Source organism: Salvelinus namaycush, chromosome 21 (genome assembly GCF_016432855.1).
Source record: "Salvelinus namaycush isolate Seneca chromosome 21, SaNama_1.0, whole genome shotgun sequence".
Classification (NCBI taxonomy): domain Eukaryota; kingdom Metazoa; phylum Chordata; class Actinopteri; order Salmoniformes; family Salmonidae; genus Salvelinus; species Salvelinus namaycush.
Genome location: NC_052327.1, coordinates 47,902,029 through 47,920,823, shown reverse-complemented (window position 1 = coordinate 47,920,823; position 18,795 = coordinate 47,902,029). Strand labels below are relative to the sequence as shown.

Below are 18,795 nucleotides of genomic sequence, written 5' to 3'. Positions count from 1 at the left end.
ATTCTTTCAAAGCTTGGAAATGTTGTACATTGTTCATATTTTTTTCTTTTCAGTGGATCTTGTATTTAATGATAACACAATGTATAAGAACTGTATACGAATTTTACAAAAATTGGTGCTTTTTAAAGAAAAACCTTGATTTTTTAAAATGAATGTAAGCATACTGATTTCTCCGCATTTCCAATTTAGTTCAGGGTAACACTACTAATAAACCTTTAAAAAAGTTAGAAATAAATCAAAGAAATGTATTGTCCCAATGCATATAAAAAACAGCAATAGGATTAAAGTATATCTCAGAAACTTTAATTTTGAGTCCATGTGATACGATAGTCCTCAAGGGTTGCCAAGAAAATCATGCTGAAACATCGTATCTATAATGAATAATAGAAAATTAGAGAAATTCCTTCTCCAATAGAGATCTGGAAATAAAGGCAGTGATATGTATCAGCATAGTATCAATCCCCAACATTGCGATATCATTTAGCTGTGAGGTCGTTCTCAGCTGTCAGGTCCAGCTTGATAGCTCTGTACAAACTGACAAAGGACTCTGCCCACAAGTCTCTCTGCTGGTCTGTGGTAGCGTTGGCCAGCCGCTGGGCGGTGTACACCATGGTCAGCACAGTGCGCTCAAAGTCCTCCAGGCGCAGGTGGCCCATGTGATTGGAAAGGTCAGAGGTCAGGCGACGGATATCAGAGAGTGTTTTGGGCAGGATGTCCTCGCAGATGACTTCCAGCTTTTTGGTCTTCCGCAGGGAGGCCAACTCCTCGTCCTGCACGGAGAACAGAGTGTGCTCGTCTCCAAACTGCAGGCCAGCCAGCAGGATCTACACAGCACAGCCAAAAACAGTAGACTCATTACAAACCCATATTTTTGGTTGCTAACTCAGAGGATTCATACAATATTTGCTACTGTAGTTATCCAAGGAAAATGTCTCACCTCAAATAGTAAATTGACATCCTCTATGGAGTTCTGAAAAGTGGGGTTCACCATTGATGCCATCCCTCTCTTCACTCGAACAGTTGATGGGTAAAGGACTGAAAGAGGGAGGGAGAGAGAGAGAGAGACTGTTATCCAACCTACTACTTTCTCTTTAACTCTTGCCCAGGGTTTCATCATGCGATGCGGACCATGTGGCTTGAACCAGATGTATTGCAATTAAGATGAATTCCCGAGACAAGGCTAACATACAGTACAACTTGCATGCCGTGACAGGTACTGTATATAACAGGGTAGACTTTACAGCCATAATGTTCACAGACATGTGAGGACCATAGAGCACCACACGGTTCAGTTTGAGAAACCTGAAATGTATGACCTTACGAATGTCTCTGATCAGCAGACTGTAAGAAATTACTTCTTGCTTCAAAGGCAGAGAATTCAAAGCAGAGAGGCACATGGGATACCAGAGAGAGAGTAGGAGAGAGAGAGAGTAGGAGAGAGAGAGTATGAGAGAGAGAGAGAGAGAGAGAGAGAGAGAGAGAGAGAGAGAGAGAGAGAGAGAGAGAGTAGGAGAGAGTAGGAGAGAGAGAGTAGGAGAGAGAGAGAGAGAGAGAGAGAGAGAGAGAGAGAGAGAGAGAGAGAGAGAGAGAGAGAGAGAGAGAGAGAGAGAGAGAGAGAGAGAGGTGGAGAGACTGACTTACCGACTGACTTAGAGATGAGTCTGCTTTTCATAAATAGACAGAGCTCACTTACCAGAGCAACATTGGACACTGGTTTTAAGAGTGAGTGCTAACCAGAACATGTGACCTGGTCATAGCAGGACACTTCCCAAAGAACATTTCACCTACTCATCTTTTGAGTTGGTTTCACATGGAATAAGGACCACCACTTACTGAAATCTGCTATCTGGATTCTCATCTCAATCCAAATACAGGATTGTAAATCATTCTATGACAGGGTTTCTCAACTGGCAGTCCGCCGGCCAAATTTGGGCCGCGAGGTGTTTTATTCCCCCACCTAGGTTTTTTGTTGTTCGATTTTTATTGTTGGACATAAAAGACTATAAAAACCCAGGATATCAGCTCCAAGTGATTTTTTATTCCCAGCATAATAGAGAGTCGCGATCGTATACAAAAGCAAGCAGGGTTTGAAATGATTATGTTTTTGTCAAATATTATATCTGTTTGGGCAAATTATTACAAATTATTTGTAATTATGTTCCGGCCCCCTGATCATCCGTTCAAGAAAAAATTGGCCCGGGGCTGAATCTGGTTAATGATCCCTGTTCTATGACATCAAAGCTATTCATATTTCCGCAAGTCCACAAATATTGTAAAGACACAAACCGGTTATGCTGAACAAGCATTGTTACTGTACATGACAGGGGGAAAAAATATAGAGAACAAAGAGAGAGAGGGATTGAGAGCGTCAGTGAAGACACTTGCCAGCTGGTCAGCGCATGCTCAGAGTATGCATTCTGGTAATGTCACGTTCCTGACCTGTTTTCTGTTAGTTTTGTATGTGTTAGTTGGTCAGGACGTGAGTTTGGGTGGGCAGTCTATGTTTTCTGTTTCTATGTTGGTTTAAGGGTGACCTGATATGGCTCTCAATTAGAGGCAGGTGGTTTTCATTTCCTCTGATTGAGAGTCATATTAAGGTAGGTGTTTTCACACTGTTTGTTGTGGGTGGTTGTCTTCCGTGTCTGTGTATGTTGCGCCACACGGGACTGTTTTCGGTATGTTTGTTCGTTCGGTTTTTGTGTAGTCTGTTTTCCCGGTTCGTGCGTTCTTCGTGTTACATGTAAGTTCTTACGTTCAGGTCAGTCTACGTTGTTTTGTTATTTTGTAATCCTTCCAAGTGTTTGTTTTCGTGTTTCGTCGTTTGCTTTAATAAATCATTATGTATTCACAACCCGCTGCATTTTGGTTCAATCCCTGCTCCTCCTCTTCGGATGAAGAGGAGGAGGAAAGCCGTTACAGGTAATCCATCTGGCCCTGCGGCCTTGTGAATGTTAATCTGTTTAAAGGTCTTACTCACATTGGCTACGGAGAGTGTGATCACACAGTCGTCCGGAACAGCTGCTGCTCTCATGCATGGTTCAGTGTTGCTTGCCTCGATGTGAGCATAGAAGGCATTTAGCTCGTCTGGTGGGCTCAAGTCACTGGGAAGCTTGTGGCTGGGTTTCCCTTTGTAATCCATGATAGTTAAGAAGTCCTGCCACATCCGACGAGCATTAAAACCGGCGTAGTACGATTAGATCTTAGTCCTGTAATGATGCTTTGCCTGTTTGATGGCTTGTCGGAGGTCATAGTGGGATTTCTTGTAAGAGTCTAGATTAGTGTCCCGCTCCTTGAAAGCAGCAGCTCTAGCCTTTAGCTCAGTGCAGATGTTGCCTGTAATCTATGGCTTATGGTTGCGACATGTACATACAGTGACTGTGGGGATGATGTCATCGATGCACTTATTAATGAAGCAGGTAACTGATATGGTAAACTCCTCAATGCCATCGGATGAATCCTGGAACATATTCCAGTCTGTGCTAGTGAAACAGTCCAGTAGCTTAGCATCCGCTTCATCGGACCACTTCCGTATTGAGCTGTCATTGGTACTTCAGAATTTTTGCTTGCAAGCAAGAATCAGGAGGATACAGTGATGATCAGATTTGCCAAGTGGAGGGCAAGGGAGAGCTTTGTATGAGTTTCTGTGTATGGAGTAAAAGTGATCTAGAGTTTTGTCTCCTCCAGTAGCACAGGTGACATGCTGGTAGAAATGAGGTAAAACGAATTTCAGTTTTCCTGCATTAGGTAACCTAGCAGTTAGGAGCGTTGGGCAAGTAACCGAAAGGTTGCTGGTTAGAATATCCGAGCCAACTAGGTGAAAATCTGCCAATGTGCCCTTGAGCAAGGCAAGAGGGACCCTAATTGTTCCTGTAAGTCGCTCTGGATAAGAACGTCTGCTAAATGACCAAAAAATATAAATATATTAAAATCACTGGCCACTAGGAGCGCTGTTTCTTGTTTGTTTATGGCCCTATACAGCTCGTTGAGTGTGGTCTTAGTGCCAGCATCAGTTTGTGGTGGTAAATAGACAGCTACGAAAAATATAAATAGCAGACTTGGTCAGAAGCCCGTAAATTGGCAGCTATCCACTGCAGCTCCATTCAAATGTCAGACAGAGGTGCTGTAAACGTGCAAAGGGTTTGAATATTAAGAAATTATTCGTAGTGTTTTGTACACTCAGTGTGCATTGACAAGCAAATCTTATTCAGATGTTCTTTGAAAAACAAACTCTAATGAGGAAATCCATTATTGGACATGAGCACATTCCCGAGTGCACATACCAGGAATGAAACTTTGGAATACTCTCTCCAGTGCTTCCTTTGGTGTTTACAGTCAATCCAGCTAATGAAGGCCCTGAAATAGTACTTGTTTAAGAAGGGCTGATAAGTTTAGAAGAAAATCATCAGGAAGCGAAGAGGAGTGCGTCATAACAAAGCTATCGCTTGCCAGTTGGAAACAGAGATGGGTCCTAGGACCATAGACAGGAGCCATGCAGTAGACACCTAGCCAAACGAAGGGTTCCGCATACAAGCATACACTCTTAGAAAAAAAGGTGCTATCTCAAACCTTAAAGGGTTCTTCGGCTCTCCCCATAGGAGAACCCTTTGAAGAACCCTTTTTGGTTGCAGGTAGATCCCTTTTGGGTTCCATAACAAACCCTTTCTACATGGAACCTAAAAGGGTTCTACTTCTACCTGGAACTGAAAAGGGTTCTACCTGGAACTGAAAAGGTTGCTCCTATTGGGACAGCTGAAGAACCCTTTCGGAGACTTTTCTAAGAGTGTACTAGCACATACTGTATATGTTGTCCATCGTGGGCAAAACTTTCCATATATTTTTATTCACACCCCAAAATAGTCAAATGTTCTACATGGAGATAAGGTTTTTGTTTGCCTTTATTTTAGTACATTCAGCTAATAAGATTTGTTGATGCCATGATGAAATCAAACAATTCATGCTATTTGATCACTACTTTTCCATTGAGGTAATTGAGATTGCTATGACTTCAGAATGTGTGTAATAGCAAACACAAAGTTGATATGATTTCATCAGATATACCAGAGCATGTCAAACAATGTTCTAGACACTCCACCCATACAAAAATAGTAGAGCCAGGAGAAACAAATATCAACAAATATAATCCAAGAAAAGCTAGAAAGACAGTACTCCTGAGCTGTCATTGTACTGATTGAGCCTCAATCCTCTCATTCTAAGAACATGTTTTTCCGTATGATCCAATTGCCACAACACATCACATAACAATATCTAGAATAACCAAAACAAAAACTACAAAATACCTAGTTTAGCCAGATTCAAGACAGCTTTGAAAACTTTCTGGTGGTGTGTTTTTCATTCTTCAGGGGCCTATCAGTTTCCTGCTGCAGTTCATATTTGAAGCCCTTTCATTGTTTTCATATCAGAAACAGATGCGGATAGTTCATACACACATTGAGCCCAGTAGCCGACACATAAACCGAAATGGAACTTTAAACATACAAGTCGTTAAGGACCATAGTTTAATTGTGCTAGAAAATGGGACCCAACTGTTCTGGAGGACCAGAAATGTGAGTTCTTGGCAGCTACACCTGTACACAATTAGAAAAAAATATGCTATCTAGAACCAAAAAGGGCTCTTATACTGTCCCCATAGGTCAACCCTTTTAAAAAACCTTTTGGTTCCTGGTAGAACCCTTTCCACAGAGGGTTCCACATGGAACCCAAAAGAGTTCTAGCTTGAACCAAAAAGGGTTCTACCTGGAACCAAAATAGATTATCCTATGGGGACAGCTGCAGAACCCTTTTAGAACCCTTTTTCCCAAGTGTATATACAGTACAAAAGAGTTCTCCATTCTATTTCTTAGAAATTATCTGGATTTTTCTGATGTCAAATCATTTATCCAACCAAGTACAGCACTGCTACAGTTGCTCAGCATCATTAAGGTCCATCTGTAGGGCACTTGAATTTCAGATGGATTGCAACAGCTGGAGAGAAAACAATGATTTCAATGACACTCCTTTAATTCTAAATAAACACAGAAAAAAATCAAAAGACCAAAATATCCCCAGTACACTCCCCACCACACAGCTTGCACGTTGTTGTGATGTATGCAGCATGTTACAGCTGTGCTGGTGGATGCTGCTGCTGGATCTGTGTACATACTAATCAGTAATGTTAACACATACTGTTGTGAAATGACTTTGCTCAATCAGAGGTTACAGCTGGACAGACAAAGCACAGAGGACAGAATTAAATGTGTGACTAGGCTAACTATTGATTGCAGTTTTCTGTGTGATGGGGATGGAATAGGGTAAGTCTATATTCTGTATTAGTCTTCTGGATTTGAGACGGCGATGCTGAGGCCAAGAGAGAAGCATATGTAAAATGACTTTAGCTTGACATTTGATACCAGGAATGATATTGGACTTTGTGACTATCATAACAGAATGGTCGTTAATCTGTCCTTTCTCTGGAATAAGAGCATTACATCTATCTTTCCATCACTGGATACATATTCTAATCCACAATGAGCTGATTCTCAGTAATGCCTTGAATTATTTGGCAGAATTACTGTTGAGTTTAATGTAGCATCTGGGAATGAGGTGCATTCCTATCAATTATATTTATGGACAACTACTGCAGCAAAACGTACCCTTTAAAAGGGCATATGCACAGGTTACAATTACACAGCAACATTAAACATAATCATTGCATATAAACATACTGTAAACTGTATAACATTTCCAATTGAACACATTAATATGGGTGAAGATATTCTTACCTTTGTTATGCCGATAAGTGGCACATGTGTTGATATTGCAGTAGAATAGTGCAACAATGACCATCTTCCAGGGCATCATGGTGACCTGACATCCACCTGGCATCCAGTAGCCAGGGACAGACTGGACAGAGCCACAGGTCCAGGACCACGATCAAGGACCACCGTCACTCCACTGGGAAAAACCTCAGACCATCCCACCACTGCAACTGCTCTCCTCCTTTCTGGAATCCTGTGTCACTATAGTACCCTTCTCTCGCTCTCTCGCTCTCTCGCTCTCTCGCTCTCTCGCTCTCTCTCTCTCTCTCTCTCTCTCTCTCTCTCTCTCGCTCTCTCTCTCTCTCTCTCTCTCTCTCTCTCTCTCTCTCTCTCTCTCTCTCTCTCTCTCTCTCTCTCTCTCTCTCTCTCTCTCTCTCTCTCTCTCTCTCTCTCTCTCTCTCTCTCTCTCTCTCTCTCGCTTTCTCTCTCTCTCTCGCTTTCTCTCTCTCAAACCAGCTGACACTGTTGGTGCTGTCATCTGGCAGTCATCAGACCCAGAGAGACACGTCTACTTCTTACTGTTGCCTCCTTGTCCTCTTCTGACCGTAAGCGCGCCTTACGATCATTTCCTCTTTTCTCTTTCATAATCTTCCTTTTCTCTTCTTTCTCCTTCTCCTTAATGCTGAACTGTCCTCCTAGTTCTGATCACGTTAATTACATTGATGTTAATAAGTGCAGTCCAGTTTCGTCTGTGGAACATCTTGTGTTCATCAATAATATACACTGAGTACACAAAACATTAAGAACACCTGCTCTTTCCATGACATGGACTGACCAGGTGAATCCAGGTGAAAGCTATGATCCCTCACTGATGTCACTTGTTAAATACACTTCAATCAGTGTAGATGAAGAGGAGGAGACAGGTTAAAGAAGGATTTCTAAGCCTTTAGACAACTCAGACATGGATTGTGTATGTGTGCCATTCAAGAGGGTGAATGGGCAAGACGAAATATTTAAGTGCCTTTTAACAGGGTGCGATAGTTGGTGCCAGGCTTGTGTCAAGAACTGCAACTCTGCTGGGTTTGTCATGCTCAACAGTTTCCGTGTGTATCAAGAATGTTCCACCACCCAAAGAAAATCCAATCCAACCAACTTGATAACTGTGGGAAGCACTGGAGTCAACATGGGCCAATATCCGTGTGAAATTCTTTCGACACCTTGTAAAGTCCATTCCCCGATGAATTGAAGCTGTTCTGAGGGCAACAGGTGGGATGCAACTCAATATTAGGAAGGTGTTCCTAATGTTTTGTATAATCAGTGTATGTTCCCTTTTTGTTTAATAAAAGTTTTGAGGACATATTACTGGACTCTGCCTTGAGTTTGAGGTTTGTGAATGGATGAATGCAAGCATTTATTGTTGTCCAGACTGCTGAGCCATGTTTCTGTATCCATGGTCAACATTAGTTCTGCTTGTGCTAATGAGAGGATCCTTGGGAGGGTTGGAACTTGGAACGTGTGTGTCTGTGCCAGGAACACTTCAGGGAACCAACCCAGTTTTGTTTTCTGGGAGGTGGAGTGTGGAGACTTCACACTCCAAACACACAACCCAACACAGCATATTGTTGCTCTACAAATTAAATGTATTATTATTATGATTATGATTATTATGAGTATTATTATTTATTACTAGAGATTATAGCTATCCAAACACACAGTGGAATGGACACAGACAAACCATCTGAAGAAGCTTCTTCAAAGAGATCCTATTCCAAGGCTGGCAGTAAGATCACCAAAAGAAGAAACATCACTAAGAAGAAATGTGTGATTTAGTAGTGTTATGGAATTTGTTTCATTCTGTGCAACTTATAGCTAACAATAGTCGTACAGTAAATTAAACGTAATTCAGAAAGAGCTCAGTTTTTCCTTAATTTATAATTCATCCTCTGATTCGAAGTTGAACTCCTCTCTCTTTAGGACCAGTGAGACACTCTCATACTGATGAGATGTGGCCGTCATGAAGCTGCCAGGGAATGCAGAGACAGTGCTATAGTTGGAAAGATGGATGGGGCCACCATAGAATCTCTAAATTAGAACACAATAAGTTGGACAAACATTCTATTCTCACAGGGGAAATTTAATTTGTTTTTGGTCACACTCCAATTCAAAGAGTTGCCCTATGTAACGTAGTTTCTTCTCCTAGCCCTATTAGTAATACCACAGTCTATGTGAGGATGTGAAATAATTGATATGTGAGTGAATATTTATCTAGTTTAATTGAATTCATAGAAAAGGGGAGAAGGTAATTGTCTTTATGCTGTTACAGTAAAAGTCATGTCCAAATAGACATAGCTTTGCAGAAAGTATGGTTGAAGTAGAAATACAGTTATCTATTGTAGAAGTACAGTTATCTATCGTAGAAGTAAAGTTATCTCTTGTTGAAGTACAGTTATCTATTGTAGAAGTACAGTTATCTATTGTAGAAGTAAAGTTATCTATTGACAAACTTAAATATGTGAGGAACTTTCTTCAGGACACGCCTAAGCACTGACAGAATTATAGGACTGGAGTTATGCAACAGAACCAGAAGAGTAAAACATGTAGTACTCACTGTCACATCTAGAACAAACCCTTCAAGTATCTGGCCCATATTTCAGATTTCTATGAAATATGACCTATAATTCATTACAATATCAGTGAAATGCTTTTCCTTACAATTTTTTAAAAATGAAGTCTGTTAAAAAGCAGATTATCTGTTTTGGAAGGGTGTGGGCGTACCCCAACAACAGAATGGTGGGTCACACTTTATTTGGATAGTCCGGATTTTCCATTTATAGATGCTCTACAGATGGTCATACTATCTGCAAACTATCTGTTGATAAGCAACTGCTTGCTAAGGTTATGGTTAGGGCTAGGGTTAGGGCTAAGGTAAGGGTTAGGGTAAGGGTTAGGACAAGGGTTATTGTTAGGGTTAGAGCTAGAGTTAGGGTTAGGGTTAACAGATAGTTCATTGAAATGTTAATGATAGTCTGTAGAGCATCTACAGATGGACTATCCAAATAAAGTGTAATCGAATGGTGTGGCCGTATACCGGCCATTACAAATATTAATGTGAGATGACCGCTGATTGGCCAGCTCAGCCAAAGAGGCAGGATGACATAATTCTCTATGAGAAAATAGCAAGTGTTTTCAAACATTCTGTTTGAGATACAGGTTTGAGATGGGGTTTTCTAAGTGTTTTTAAACATTCTGTTTGAGATACAGGTTTGAGATGGGGTTTTCTAAGTGTTTTTTCTCCAATTTATGTTTTGGCCACAAATATGAGCATAAGACGGGTGAACAACATTATTTGGGTTAACAGAATATAAGATTTTCACTGGGCAGATACATTCTGATTCATCATGTGTAGTACTGTGTGATGTATGGAACATTTCTTGGAACGATTTTCCAGGTTCACTGTCTATTGTCCACGTTTTCACCCAGCTCAGGCATGCATACTGTAATATTGCCACGCTGTTTGTTCCTCAATGCTTCCCATCCTCTACTAAAGTAGTCTCTTGTGACAGACTGTTACCATTAAGTATTTGGTCAGAGTGAACATGGGACCTGGTTCTATGTGCCAAGATTACATACTGAAGCAATTTCAGTGTCCTACTGCAATGTGCCAGAAGATGGCAGTCTTCTCAAACTAATGCTCTCAGTCAATTCTAATACTGTAGGCCAATCAAAAACTACAACTAAATTGACTGTACTAATTTAGGGTTTGTTTGAAAATGTACTGAGACCATCAATGCTACCATCAAATGTCCACTAGATGAAGGCAGCCAACAGAATATAACCTTTCAGCGAATTCCCTCAACTACCATTGCCCCTGTTTATCTGTTAGCTTCACAGCAATGCATAAAGCAATAGTGCACAGCTATAGAAGTACAGTGAGTATACTTTTAAGATCAGCAAACATAATTCCCCTTGGAAAATTAAGCAAATAGTGTTCTGATGTTTTGGTAGTATTCTGCCTAAACCAATAGGCCTATCCAGAACAGCATTATGTACCTTAAAGGATAACTCCACCCAAAAACTATCTTTTGGCATTTGTTTAATTAGTCCATTGTTGATATTCTCCCAAAATATTTAGCATGTCAGCAATCAAGTTGTCAAGATATGTGTAACTTTCAAAATACAGAAATCTGTCCCGTATGATGCATTCTGCATCATATGATGCTGCATTTGGCATTATATGATGCAAAATGCATCATACGGGCCAGATTTCTGTATTTTGAAAGTTACATATCTTGTCAACTTGATTGTTGACATGCTAAATATTTTGTGCCAATATCAACAATGGACTAATTAAACAAATGCCAAAAGATAGTTTCTGGGTGTAGTTTTCTTTTAAGGTAAACCAATATAACTCATAATTGTCCTATAGTGATGCTACGTTGTGGGCTGAAAAAAAAAGAATGTCAGCACATCTTATCCAAGCTAAAGTACACTCTAAGCACTTCCCAATCTGGCTCCAGAGAGATCATAGTCGCTTCAGAAGCCAGCTGTCATCATTACAGTACTCTATCCTCAGGCTAAAATCAGTTGGTGAAGCTCTCCTCCCCCTTCTCTGTCCACCATTCCTTTTTAAACTCTACCAACATTGAGTTTTGGGACTGAACAAATGTCCCCTTATTCATTCACACTTCACCAAGCATGACCATCAAATCCATTGTCCATCTGTTCTTCATAGACAGCAGAATGATCATTGTAATTAACCACATGAAGAAGTCAACAAATCCCCACAGAAAACGTGACTTTCTAGGACAGGCCATATTTGCTATATCAAATCTGCACCGAAAACAGCATTGTGGGAAAATGCTGGATCCTGCACTGACTGAGCACAATTACTCTGACAAATGACAGTATTAAATCCCCCACTGAGCGAAAAACTTAATTTATATATTAAACCTATGAGAATAGAATAAAACAATATTCCACTATGGTCAGATTTGTCAAATATGCACAATACTCCACCTTGATGCAGTTCAGATTACTCCAATAATGACTCTCCAGCATATCTACTGAGAGAAAAATGTAATCTTTGGTGTGGATTTATGATAATGTTGTATGATTTTTCTATCAGTCTAGGTTATAAAGATTACTTCAGCCTCGATACAAGCAAGACCGCCAAAGGGAACATCTTTTAGACAAAGGTTCTCAGAAGTTAAACTGTTATGAGGCACCAAACATTTGTAATTCTTGAACAATATTATTTACATAAAGGTTCTCAGAAGTTAAACTGTTATGAGGCACCAAATATTTGTGATTCGTGAACAATTTTATTTTGATTTAGACTTCATTTCTATGGTTCCCATCTGAAATTCTACTGTTAATACTTTCCTTTACTTTTTAGTTCATTTAAAAAAGGAGACTTCAAAAGGAGAATAGCGGAAATTCTGAGAACTCCACCGTATTGTCTCCCATTTCTAACGTGAAGCTCTCCAAAACATTTAGATCCTAAACACTCGACTCCCCCCAGAGACACACAGACCTTAATAAAGTCTGCTCAACATCCTGGTCTCATCGCCCCACAATCCACCTCCTCCGGTCTCCGGGGGCGACAGATGATCCTACTACAGTGCCAGAAGCTCCATGAGGTTTCAGGCTCTCTCACCCCCCTCTTAGCACACAGGACACCAGGGCTCGTATTCATTGGGGGAAATTCCGACCTGAGTTAAGCGTGCATAAATGGAAAGCAATTCCCTTTATATGCACTTTTCTCTCTATGAATATTCTGACCTTGAACTTAAAGGAAAACCCCAAAATGATCTTTTGGTATTTGTTTCATTAGTCCACTCGAGAAAATCCACGAGAAAGTCTGTTGGTCAGCATGTGGGAAGCATTTCAGCGGTTGAATTAAATGTATTCAGCGCCCGCAAGGGAACCACATCTGCAAAGCCCGTTACACAACTGCATAAGGTAAGTCTGAATACCAACTACTGAGAAGTGCGTAGAAAAAGGTGTGCGTAGGAAAGGGATACATTTCCTAAGTCTGAATCGGGTCCAAAACGCCTCAGAGTAGGAGTACTAATCTAGGAACCCCCTCCCTTGCAGCACTCCTACTCTGAGACACTTCACTGATATGACTCCAGACCTCCAGCCAGCCAGACCTTCTGTCCTTTATTTACTCAGGTCCAAGGTCTCCTCCTACTCCTCTTGGATCCTCCTCTGCTCTGTCCCAGCTTTCACAACTTCCTCTCATCCACCTGGGCCTGCCTATTGTTGACTTGCTTCATGAGAAAGGTGAAGAGAAAGAGAGAGAGAGAGAGACAGACAGACAGACAGACAGACAGACAGACAGACAGACAGACAGACAGACAGACAGACAGACAGACAGACAGACAGACAGACAGACAGACAGACAGACAGACAGACAGACAGACAGACAGACAGACAGACAGACAGACAGACAGACAGACAGACAGACAGACAGACAGACAGACAGACAGACAGACAGACCGACCGACCGACCGACCGACCGACCGACCGACCGACCGACCGACCGACCGACCGACCGACCGACCGACCGACCGACCGACCGACCGACCGACCGACCGACCGACCGACCGACCGACCGACCGACCGACCGACCGACAGACAGACAGACAGACAGACAGACAGACAGACAGACAGGGAGACAGACAGACAGACAGACAGACAGGGAGACAGACAGACAGACAGACAGACAGGGAGACAGGGAGACAGACAGACAGGGAGACAGGGAGACAGGGAGACAGGGAGACAGGGAGACAGGGAGACAGACAGGGAGACAGACAGGGAGACAGACAGACAGACAGGGAGACAGGGAGACAGACAGGGAGACAGGGAGACAGACAGACAGGGAGACAGACAGGGAGACAGACAGACAGACAGACAGACAGACAGACAGACAGACAGACAGGGAGACAGACAGGGAGACAGGGAGACAGACAGACAGACAGGGAGACAGGGAGACAGACAGACAGACAGACAGACAGGGAGACAGGGAGACAGGGAGACAGACAGGGAGACAGACAGACAGACAGACAGACAGGGAGACAGACAGACAGACAGACAGACAGACAGACAGACAGACAGACAGACAGACAGACAGACAGACAGACAGACAGGGAGACAGACAGACAGACAGACAGACAGACAGACAGACAGACAGACAGGGAGACAGACAGGGAGACAGGGAGACAGACAGACAGGGAGACAGACAGGGAGACAGGGAGACAGACAGACAGGGAGACAGGGAGACAGACAGACAGGGAGACAGGGAGACAGGGAGACAGACAGGGAGACAGGGAGACAGGGAGACAGACAGGGAGACAGACAGGGAGACAGACAGACAGACAGGGAGACAGACAGACAGACAGGGAGACAGACAGACAGACAGGGAGACAGGGAGTCAGACAGACAGACAGGGAGACAGACAGACAGACAGGGAGACAGGGAGACAGACAGGGAGACACAGAGACACAGAGAGGGACAGTACACGATGTCCAAGGTGACAGGCAAGAAACAGTGTCAATTGTACTGTGATGGAAATGGTGCTAAATTGTCAGATTTGAGCTAAAGTAAATTTACCTCAGTAGAAAATGACTCAAGTAAATGTGAGTCACCCAGTAAAATACAACTTGAGTAAAAGTCTAAAAGTATCTGGTTTTAAGTGTACTTAAGTACAGTGGTGGAAAAAGTCCTCAATTGTCACACTTGAGTAGAATTAAAAAGTAAAATGAATTGCTATACATCAAATCCCTTATATTAAGCAAACAAAAGGCACACATTTCTTTTTTGTATTTTTTCTTTACAAGCAGACAGGGGCACACTCCAACTCTCAGACATAATTTACAAACATGCTATTTGTGTTTAGTGAGTACGCCAGATCAGAGGCAGTAGGAATGACAATGCGTTATTGTCACACCCTGATCTGGTTCACCTGTCCTTGTGATTGTCTCCACCCCCTCCAGGTGTCGCTTATTATCCCCGGTGTATATATCCCTGTGCTTCCTATCTCTCTGTGCCAGTTTGTCTTGTTTGCCAAGTCAACCAGCATTTTCCCCTTGCTCCTATCTTTCCCAGTCTCTGTTTGTTTCTAGTCCTCCTGGTTTCAACCATTACCTGTCCTGACTCCGAACCTGCCTGCCTGACCAATCTGCCTGTTCTGACTACCAGCCTGCCTATCCCCTTGTACTGTTTTGGACTCGGATCTGGTTTCTGACCCCTGCCTGGCCTGACCTCGAGACTGCCTATCGTCTGGTACTGGTTGGACTCTGACCTGGTTTATGAACTCTCGCCTGTCCCCGACCTGCCTTTGCCTACTCCCTTTGTAATAATAAATGCCTCCTGTGTCTGCATTTGGCTCTCGCCCTTATAGTACGAACTGGTCATGACAGACCCAGCAGACTTGGACAAGCTCCGTCACGTTGTCTCCCTGCAGGGAGCCACCATTGGGAGGCATGAGGAGCTACTTCGGGACCTTTTAGAAGGGCTTTGTTCCCTGACGGAACGCCACGACCAAGGTGATAATGGAGCAAATCAGTGAATTAGCTCATAGGCAGCACGCCACATCTGAGACCTCCCAACCACCCAGTAACCTTCCTACTAGTGGTGGATTTGTTCAACCTACCCCGGCTCCCCGAGAGCCCTGCTTACCACCTCCGGAACATTATGCAGGCGATTCTGGTACCTGCCGGGCGTTACTTTCCCAGTGCTCTCTCATCTTCGAAGTCCAGCCCTCTTCATTCCCGTCGGACCAATCGAAGACCGCGTATTTCATCATGCTAATGTCTGGAAGGGTGCTCTCCGGGGCAACAGCTGTGTGGGAGCAGCAATCCACTGTGTGCCAGAGCTAGGAGGAATTCATGGCAGAAGTGAGGAAGGTTTTCGATTCTCCGGTGCCCGGGAGGGAGGCGGCTCAAGCTAATGCATGTACATCAAAACTCCCGTAGTGTGGCAGACTACGCAGTAGATTTTTGCACATTGGCCGCCGAGAGTTCCTGGAATTCGGAGGCTCTGTTCGACACCTTCCTCCATGGACTGTCGAATGGGATAAAGGACGAGCTCGCAGCTCGGGAAATACCACTGGACCTAGATTCCCTTATCGCACTTTCGATTAGGATTGATGGCCGCCTACGAGGAGGTCGGGTCTCGGGAACACTCGTTCGTATGATGGCACTCGTCCTAAGGAATCTGGAAATCCCCGACATTTGTATTTCCGAGGAGAGCCAAAAACACCCAAGGTTCCCCGAGAATCATCAATGACGGGTGAGTTGGATACTCCTGAGCCTATGCAACTGCGAAGAGCTAGGTTATCGGTTGGGGAACGGTCAAGTAGGCTGAGTTCAAACTGTTGTCTGTACTGTGGAGGGGCAGGACATTATGTAGCTACCTGCCCTGTTAGGAAACCCTTGCCTCTGGTGGGTACAAGTGCTCTGGTGAGCCAGACTGGGAGTTCCTTAATTCCCATCACCTGCACTCCTTTTTTTGTGCTTTTTCTGTGGGAAGACCAGTCTAAGTCTCTCCGAGTGCTCATTGACTCTGGGGCTGATGAAAGTTTTATGGATGCTACTATTGTTTCTGAACTTGGTATTCCCACTCAACCCCTCTCTGTTCCCATGGATGCAAGGGCACTGGACGGCTGCTCAATTGGAAGAGTCACCCATAGTACAGTGCCCGTTCATATACGGGTTTCAGGAAACCACAGTGAGACCATACAGTTCCTCCTCATTGCATCTCCCTATGTTCCTGTTGTCTTGGGATTTTCCTGGCTCCAAAAACACAACCCTGTTATTGGACCACGAGCTCCATCCTGGGTTGGAGCCCATTTTGCCATTCTCACTGTCTTAAAGCAGCACAGGCGTCCCCGAGACGTCCTCCTCAGGGCTTTAGTAAGGCTTTGGATGTCTCTGCCATTCCCACTGAATACCATGACCTCCTTTTTGGAGCCAGGAACATTTTCAGTGAGGCATATGCTACTTCTCTTCCCCCGCACCGTCCTTATGATTGTGCCATTGATCTCCTCCCAGGCACCACACCTACTTGTGGTCGGCTATATTCTCTATCTGGGCAGGATACCAAGGCCATGGAGGAATACATAGAGGAGTCTCTGGCTACTGGAGGCGTCCGTCTGCATCTCCTGCTGGCGCAGGGTTTTTCTTTGTGGAGAAGAAGGACAAGACCCTGTGTCCGTGCATTGACTACCGGGGTCTGAATGACATTACGATTAAGAATTGTTACCCCCTACCACTCCTCTCCTTGGCTTTTGAACCTCTCCAGGGGGCCACAAGTTTTTCCAAGCTGGACCTTCGGAATGCCTACCACCTGGTTCGGATACGCGAAGGAGATGAATGTAAAACAGCATTCAACACAGCCAGCGGATATTATGAGTACCAGGTCATGCCTTTTGGACTCACCAACTGTCTTCCAGGCTCTGGTAAACGATGTGCTCCGGGACATGCTAAACCGTTTTGAGTTTGTATACCTTGACGACATCCTGTTTTTTCCCCGGTCTGCCCAAGAACATGTTCTTCATGTCAGACAGGTCCTTCAGTGCCTCCTGGAGAACCAATTGTTCGTGAAAGCCGAGAAGTGTGAGTTCCACCGCTCGACAATCTCCTTTCTGGGATATGTCATCGCTGAGGGATATGTCCAAATGGATCCTAGAAAGGTGAAAGCAGTGGTAGATTGGCCATAACCTACGTCCAGGGTGCAGTTACAATGTTTCCTGGGTTTCGCTAACTTCTACCACCGTTTCATTCGGGGCTACAGTACCCTGGCGGCCTCCCTCTCTGCACTCACCTCTCCCAAAGTACCATTCACATGGTCTCCAGCTGTCGACAGAGCCTGTGTGGACCTGAAGCATCGGTTCACCACAGCACCCATCCTCGTCCATCCAGACCCATCCCTTCAATTTGTGGTAGAGGTTGATGCTTCTGACGTTGGAGTGGGGGCCATCCTGTCCCAGCGATCTGCCCAGGACCAAAAGCTTCATCCCTGTGCCTTCCTGTCCCATCGTCTCAATCCTGCAGAGAGAAACTTCGACGTAGGAAACCGAGAACTGTTGGTGGTCAAGATGGCGTTGGAAGAGTGGCGGCACTGGCTGGAAGGAGCAGAACAGCCATTCTTGTTCTGGACTAACCATAAAAATGTGGAATATCCCCATACAGCCAAGGGCCTTAACTCCAGGCAGGCCTGGTGAGCTCTCTTGTTTGCAAGATTCAACTTCACCATTTCCTACCGCCCAGGTTCCAAAAATGTGACGCCTGACACACGCTCCCACCTATACAGTTCCTCTGCCACACCCTCGGTCTCCGAAACCATTCTCCCTACCTCATGCCTTGCAACCTCAGTGGGTTGGGGGATTGAGACCCTGGTTTGCAAGGCACAACGTTCCCAGCCTGGACCTGAAGGGGGCCCGGCTAACTGGCTGTTTGTCAGTCCGGTCCTGGAATGGGCTCATTCCTCCAGGCTGACCTGTCATCCAGGTTCCCGCCGTACCCTAGCATTCCTCCGACAACGTTTCTGGTGGCCCACAATGGTTCCTGATGTCTCTGCCTTCGTTGCCCCGTGCACGGTGTGTGCTCAGAACAAGACACCACGGCAAGCTCCTTCTGGCTTCTTCAGCCACTACTGGTCCCTAATCGTCCCTGGTCCCATATCTCTCTGGACTTTGTCATTGGGCTTCCCCCATCTGTTGGCACCATTGTTACGAACCCCTTTGGCCCTGCAGTCTAGGGGGGATGGAAACGAGACCCGTAACATATCTCATGCAAATCACCCCAGTGAAAAAGTAACAGTGAGAACTAAAACAACCACAGACAACCTAAATCTACCGTCAAACACTTCAGGTTTATTTTAAACACACAGTAATGGGGTGTGGGAAAAAGGGGCTGAGCTGGACCCAAGGAAATAAATAATAAATATCCAAATAAACCCCTAAGCTAGTCTAGCATGCTTTAAGAACAGCTAGCTAACTAATCAAAAATACAGTGGGTGGTCCGCCCAGTTCTAA

The 18,795-nt window shown here is 44.1% G+C and overlaps 1 protein-coding gene across 1 annotated transcript; it reads right to left on the bottom strand.

The window, feature by feature from the left end:
* Positions 1 to 281: 281 nt before the first annotated feature.
* Positions 282 to 17,666, bottom strand: LOC120065934 (protein FAM180A-like). The gene is made up of 5 exons (XM_039016976.1): positions 17,556 to 17,666; positions 17,266 to 17,340; positions 6,780 to 6,900; positions 938 to 1,035; positions 282 to 824 (listed from the first exon to the last, which is right to left on the bottom strand). The coding sequence occupies exons 1-5, from the start codon at positions 17,664 to 17,666 to the stop codon at positions 477 to 479; spliced, it is 753 nt and encodes a 250-aa protein (XP_038872904.1). The 3' UTR covers positions 282 to 476.
* Positions 17,667 to 18,795: the final 1,129 nt, after the last annotated feature.

What these genes read in the sequence shown, in the direction of transcription:
- LOC120065934 (XM_039016976.1), bottom strand. Translation starts at nt 17,666, where the DNA reads ATGGGTGCTGTGGTGAACCGATGCTTCAGGTCCACACAGGCTCTGTCG. An exon ending in CAGAGAGGGAGGCCGCCAGG is followed by an intron (nt 17,341 to 17,555) that starts GTACTGTAGCCC and finishes TTGGTTCTCCAG; the next exon opens with GAGGCACTGAAGGACCTGTC. An exon ending in AAAAACAGGATGTCGTCAAG is followed by an intron (nt 6,901 to 17,265) that starts GTATACAAACTC and finishes GGCTCTGTCCAG; the next exon opens with TCTGTCCCTGGCTACTGGAT.